Consider the following 6,000-nt stretch of genomic DNA (forward strand, 5'->3'; position numbering starts at 1 on the left):
TCTGCTGATTCTCCAGACGGGCATATTCTTCTGCAAACAGTTTTTGGGCAAGTTGTTTGACAGGGTCAGAACTGGCCTGCAGAAGGACGCTGCTAGGTACAAATCCGCCGCCAAAGTGGCTATCAGCGCTAACGAGCCATGGCCTTTTGGTGTTATTAAACGTCCAGCTCTGGAACAAAACACCTTGCTGGATATGACCTCGCAGCCGGTGCTGCCGGGTTTGCTTTCCGGTTGCGAGCTCTAACTTGTCGTGGTGTTTGGTCCTGAGATATTCGCCCAGAACCTTCTCGCTAGCGGAGCGAAGACCACACTGTTTACAGGAGGAGGCCACATGCACCGTAAGGTAAGGGTGAGGCCGTGATCCATCGGACCTAGGGGCTAAGGCGTCTGGATCTGGGAGATTCAACGATAGGAGGGGCTTGAGACCATGCCGCGCAGACCTAGCAATGCCGTGCTTCTTGCCTGGATGCTCAGATGCACGTTTGGGACTGAGAGCAGAGCCCCACTTGGTAGATACGATGGCTGCTTCCGGCAGGTTTTAATAAAGACTGAGCCTCTCGAGCTTCTGCAGCTTTGCCAGGGGTAGAGTGGGATAGCTATGTTGCTCTTGTTGGACATTCCCATTCTCGTCGTTAGAGAAGCGGGCCATTTCGACTAGACGTATATGGCAGATGGAGCAAATAAGTGGAAGCTAAAGAGACATTATATGTGGAGAGGATAGGTATGTGAATATAGTAGATGATAATGAATGTTGCTGTTTAGTTCTTGACCAGCGAAGGCAATAAATTCAACAGGGTTCAGACGACGGAAACGCGACGCGTTTCGCGTTTTGGGTTTTCTACTTTTATTGGCGCTCTATGAGAAACGCAGTGCGTTTCTAGAGGGGGAAATACGGGGCGGAAATTCTAGACGGTGGTTGGTCAGAAACGGGAAACGCAATGCGTTTCTGGCGTGCATTCTTGAGTATGGTGAGAGCTCCCTGGGGGATTATATCCCATGCGATTCCATCTAGGACTTTGTGATGTGACCCTGAAGTGAGGGGGAAGTTTCCAATTATTCCAACACTATCTAGTGTCTCAGTTGAAGATCTCGGCTTAGTCGACGCGACTTCGGAGCCGTTTGCTTCGTCGTAGCTGGAAATCTCGCGGTTGTGTTTTTGCACGTCTTTTCCTTTTACACGTCTGTTTCCCATTCAAATCGGGGCTCTCAAGGTCGGTCAAGTCATGCTGTGAAATTTCTATCACCGCGGATGCAGTTGTCGCGTCATCATTAATCGCGGGTCGTTTGTCTGCTTTGCCTATAGCATATGTGAGATACTGGTCTAGACAGCCAACGGGAGACATACGGATGTAGGGCTCTTTGGGGCACGATTCGTAGCCCATTGAAGGTATTAAAATACCAAGCAATTCATTCCATGAGCAGGATTCTTCCATGAAAGATTCGATGACATTGACTATTGCTGGCGAGATGTCATCGTCGTTCGCAAGGCAGCGTTTGAAGTCTAGCCATTGCGACAGAAGCGCTTTTTTCGTCTCTTCCACATTTTCCACAGCTTTTCTCTCAAAGTCGGAAATGTCCACGACATCTTGCATTGCTTGCGTAACACATCTGGATAATGTGCCGTTGTCTAGAAACTGGTGCATCGAGCGGTTCACTGTTGCTTTCAGCTTTGTTTCGATCTCTTCTTTGCACTCCTGAGCTTCGTGTTGTTTTAGTCCAAGCCGTTGGGCATCCAGCTTGGTTGAGGTATCATGGTAGTTCATTTTCGGCTGTCGAGCAGGTTAATGTTTGAACGAAATCATATCCTGGGCAATCGCCTGACGATATCGATATCTCTAGATGTCTCGGATCAACGATGATCCCGCTGGGCCCCACTGTTCCTTTTCGCCTCTGCATTTTCGTTATAAGCGCGCGCCTAGACAAAATTAAGCAATCCTCCACGAAGAGTACTCAGTTGTGCTATGATTGGGCGTGAGCTCATTCTTAGCGGCGGCAGCTCAAACATGGCGCTTCTTAGTGTTTCGAATTGAGGACTCAGACAAGGCCCGGCCAGCATGAAGCTACCATCCCGTCCTTATAAAGAGCCACAAATCACAATTCGGCATTGGAGATAGTCGCAGATTAAACATCGCCACCCACCGAAGGAAAACAGGACAGAAAAAACTATATCATGCTCTTCTCTACCTCTACCACCCCTCCGCCTTTCGAAATTCATGAAGATGGATCGGCTCAGTCCCCTGAACAGCTCGATACGGCCGGGCTTACCCTAAACCAGACCGCTCCCGGCGATACACTTTCGACGTTGGTGCAGTCCAATAACGATGGCGATCTACTACGGCTTGCGTCAAAGTTGAACAAGCTCTCTCTGGATTCTTCGTCTAAGATGCATCGTTGTCGTACCGCCATTTTTGTCATGGGCACCGTGTCCGGCACTACCCCCCCCTTTCACGGCGATGGCTCCAACGCCGATGAAGCACACTGGCTCCGATTCATTCATCAAACATCAGAGAAGCCTAGCTTCCGCTGGCGGTGTGGTTTATCATCGATCGAAGGCGTCTATCATCCTAATGCTGACGGCATCCAATTTCACAACGCGGGACACCGAGCGTTGGAGTTCACTCTGATTCCAGGTGGGAGGGGGTTCAAATCTGGTCCGCAAGCGATTGACCCCGAAGGATACGCTGACCTGCATTGCGGATTCTGGAAGCTATCAGTACCGGATCAGCCAGACCAGCCCGAGATCGGTGTGTGCATCTTCCCCCGGCGCGGCCCACCGAATTGGAACGAGAGAGGGAGGAAAAGGAGAAACTTCTACCACGAGCTCGACTTGGTACGCGCTTCGAAGCGTCTGCGCCGTTCCGCACGCAACGGTGGGACCCTGCCTTCTCGTGCTTTGGACTTTTCGGCAGCCAGTGCAAAGATCGGTGCAGTAACTACTGCCGTGGAACCGTCTTCTGGTCTTGCTACGGAGTTCACTTTTCGTAAGGGAGTGTGGCCGATCGCGTCCACCAGTCCTGCGCATCGGTCGACTACGGATGATATTTTCGCACTGAGTGGAACTGGACCAGTTCGCATACACTCCCGACCCCACGATCTCGTTGCTGTTAGGATCCTGGACCCCACCCCACGGATGCGGACAAAAAGCTCAACCTTGCCATGTAAGCCACAACTAAATCTGATGCACTTCGCCAGGCAGTGGGAGAGGGAAACCACGTTCTCACGAAAGACAGACACAGGCCATGTAGGTGCTTATAAGCCTTTTGTTGCGCTCTTGAACTGATGCGAATTGTTGTGTAGCCTTTCATAACCCGCATTCTGGGTTCAGATGCCCATTATTGGCTCTTCTACATGGACGGCCAGCCAACCCTCCTTTCTGAAAGAGACCGAGACGATTATTTCACTGGCAGCTATGACAGCGGAGTTCACCTTTTGTTCGATATAGCTTCCGCTCTTACGTATCTGCATGCCAACTTCCGTAAACCACACTTTGGCGTGTCGTCGAGCAACATATTCCGCAATCGCCACAATCGCTATACTCTTGCCGGTTTTCAGATTGAGCCACCTCAGGATTTAATCGCGCAGTGGGCTAGACCTGGTATGTATCGATACTGCCCCCCTGAATATCGAGAGGAAGGATCGGGCCCCAAAGGGGATGTGTATGGCCTGGCCATCGTCGCATGCTACTGTGCCAGGATGATCCCGTTACCGGAATCCTGCAAAGGACGAGGCGTATCTGATGACGCTGATGGCCTTTCATATACCGACGTAATTGAGTCGTTTAGAGAAGTCAACGAAGCGCTGCGAAAGAAATATGACGAGTTGCTGGGAAGTAAGAAAGCGCTGATGGTTGAGAAGCTGCGGATAGAGAATAGACTACTGAGAGGGAAGGAACCGCTGGTGAGGGAGAAGCTTAGAGAGAAGCTCCGGAAGCAAAAGGACCTGATAAAGCTCCTGAAGGGACAGGACCTGGTAAAGCTTCTGATGCAAAAGAACCTGATACAGCTCCTGATGCAAAAGTATCTGATAGACATGGACCTGTCGCTAATCGAGGGCAAGATACGGCCTGTTGAGCTCCTGAGAAGAGCTCTGACGAATGTTCCCGAAAAGCGGCCCTCGTCTGGAGAAGTTTTGGCCCTTGCCGCCGAGGCGTTTCCGGAGCATGCCGCTGAGCGTCTTACGTACCCCTTGTAACATACATCTTTCTTGGTGAACATATACTGCATGTAACATACCTGGAGCGGAACGACCTTGGGGGCTTGAACCATTGTATCGCTTACCCGTTATTCTGAGACATGGCTAGAATGTCATCGTGAGACCTGCTAGTGACTGTGGTGACCTGACGGCAACCCTCACAGTGCTCGTCAAAGACAGTACCTTGTTGTTTGTATTGCGCAGGCATTCTGAGTGAGCACAGTGGCTAAACCTGATTCTAAAGTCTGAGACGGGGATTCTTTTCGTGTTTCTGTCTCTAAATGACTTTATCTAGGCCTTGCCCTCTAATCTTAGGGCTTACCATCCACAACCGCCCTTTCGCCAGCCCCACCCTCTCGCCACGCAAAGAAAAAAAAACATCACCAAAACTCGTCAACTTCACTTAACGTACACGATAAGCGAACCGGACAAACAAGCGAACCGGACAAAAATCCCTCATTCTACATGAACACTATCTAATCAATTGATTCTCAACCAAATTATATACCTCAATCTCATAAAGAGGCTCAAATGCTTCTTGCTCTTCGGGCCTGCTAGGAAGACCCAAAATTAAGTTTTCGACGAGCTGCAAAGATCTATCCCTTGAGCTGTGGAAAACAATCGTTACATCACACTGCTCACATCCCCAAATTGACTGGCACCTTCTTTTGTTGTAGCTCACCGGCACCAAAGGCTTCCTTGCACTTCTTGACCTTGGCTGCCCTAATTGAAGCCCTTTGCAAGCAAGGCAGTCTGATTTTTTACCTCTTCAGAATTGCTTATGTTGTGCCACGGGCGTAAATTCGTCTCCGGCTTGAAAAGTCCGCCTTGACTGGCTCTGTGGATGGAAGGCCTTGAAGACCGCGTTATAGAGGCATTCCCTCCACTTCTTCTGGCTTGTATAACGCTCCCAAGCCGGCTCCCCGTGCAGCTGTAAGAGGAAGCTATTCACTAGGACAATATCCAGTAAGAAGGTCCAGGCAATGGCCTGCCAAGCGCCCCGGCGGATAGGATGATCATAGCCTAGATATGACCTCCTTTGGTCGCCTCGGTCAACATGATTCATTTCGTCGTTATAGGAAGCGGCAATAGTAGGGATCGATATAAGCTTGGCCGGCTCACCACTAAAAAAGCGCTATATTGGCCGTGCCATTGGTGTATTCGTTAAGGGTCTCTTCTTCCAACGATCACACCTCTCATCGCTAGTAAAGACGGTTGAAAGGAGCAATACGAGAGCATTATCCTTCCAAGCGATCTGGTTGACCTATAGAAGAGGAAGATAAGTTATTGGCCGAATTGTTAGGAAGAGTGTCGAATCTTCCTACCTGATTATCGGTCGTTGGGATACCACAATTAGGCCGGGCTGTGCCGGTTGCACCGTGGCCGTGGTGACGAAGGGAGCGGAAGAGGTCTGGCGACGAGAAGAGGTTATCCACAAAGACGTGATATGTCGACTGCGGCAATAGGTTAGTAAGGGCAACAACGATGCTTTGGGTCGATTTCAACGCCATGATCTTATCCACAGCTTCTGTGATGACGTGGATAACTTCCTTGACCTCGTCAACCTCACCAGGGGCCCCCCGTTGGATACCTCTTCCCTTGCCTTTCCTCTTCCCTCGTTGTAATGGTGGTTTCTTCCTCTCAACGCCAACTGAGCCTTATTTGGCGCCAGGTTGGTGCCAAACCCACCTCAAGAAGAGGCCCAGCCGGGCAGCTATCCAGACTTTGAAGCCTGTGTCGATAGGCTTATTGGGGACGTATGTAACTTGCTTATTCCTTCCGGTATATCGGATCATGCCCTCGTCTACG

The 6,000-nt window shown here is 50.3% G+C and overlaps 1 protein-coding gene across 1 annotated transcript; it reads left to right on the forward strand.

Moving 5' to 3' along the window:
* Nucleotides 1-2,170: 2,170 nt before the first annotated feature.
* On the forward strand, nucleotides 2,171-4,191 carry LRP88_00087 (uncharacterized protein; the record flags this gene model as incomplete). The annotated part of the gene is made up of 2 exons (XM_083236807.1): nucleotides 2,171-2,981; nucleotides 3,326-4,191. 2 exons carry the CDS (start codon nucleotides 2,171-2,173, stop codon nucleotides 4,189-4,191), a joined length of 1,677 nt encoding a protein of 558 aa, XP_083107424.1.
* Between the last annotated feature and the right edge of the window lie 1,809 nt (nucleotides 4,192-6,000).

Source organism: Fusarium phalaenopsidis (assembly GCF_050370095.1).
Source record: "Fusarium phalaenopsidis strain FUZ10S chromosome Unknown contig_32272, whole genome shotgun sequence".
Classification (NCBI taxonomy): domain Eukaryota; kingdom Fungi; phylum Ascomycota; class Sordariomycetes; order Hypocreales; family Nectriaceae; genus Fusarium; species Fusarium phalaenopsidis.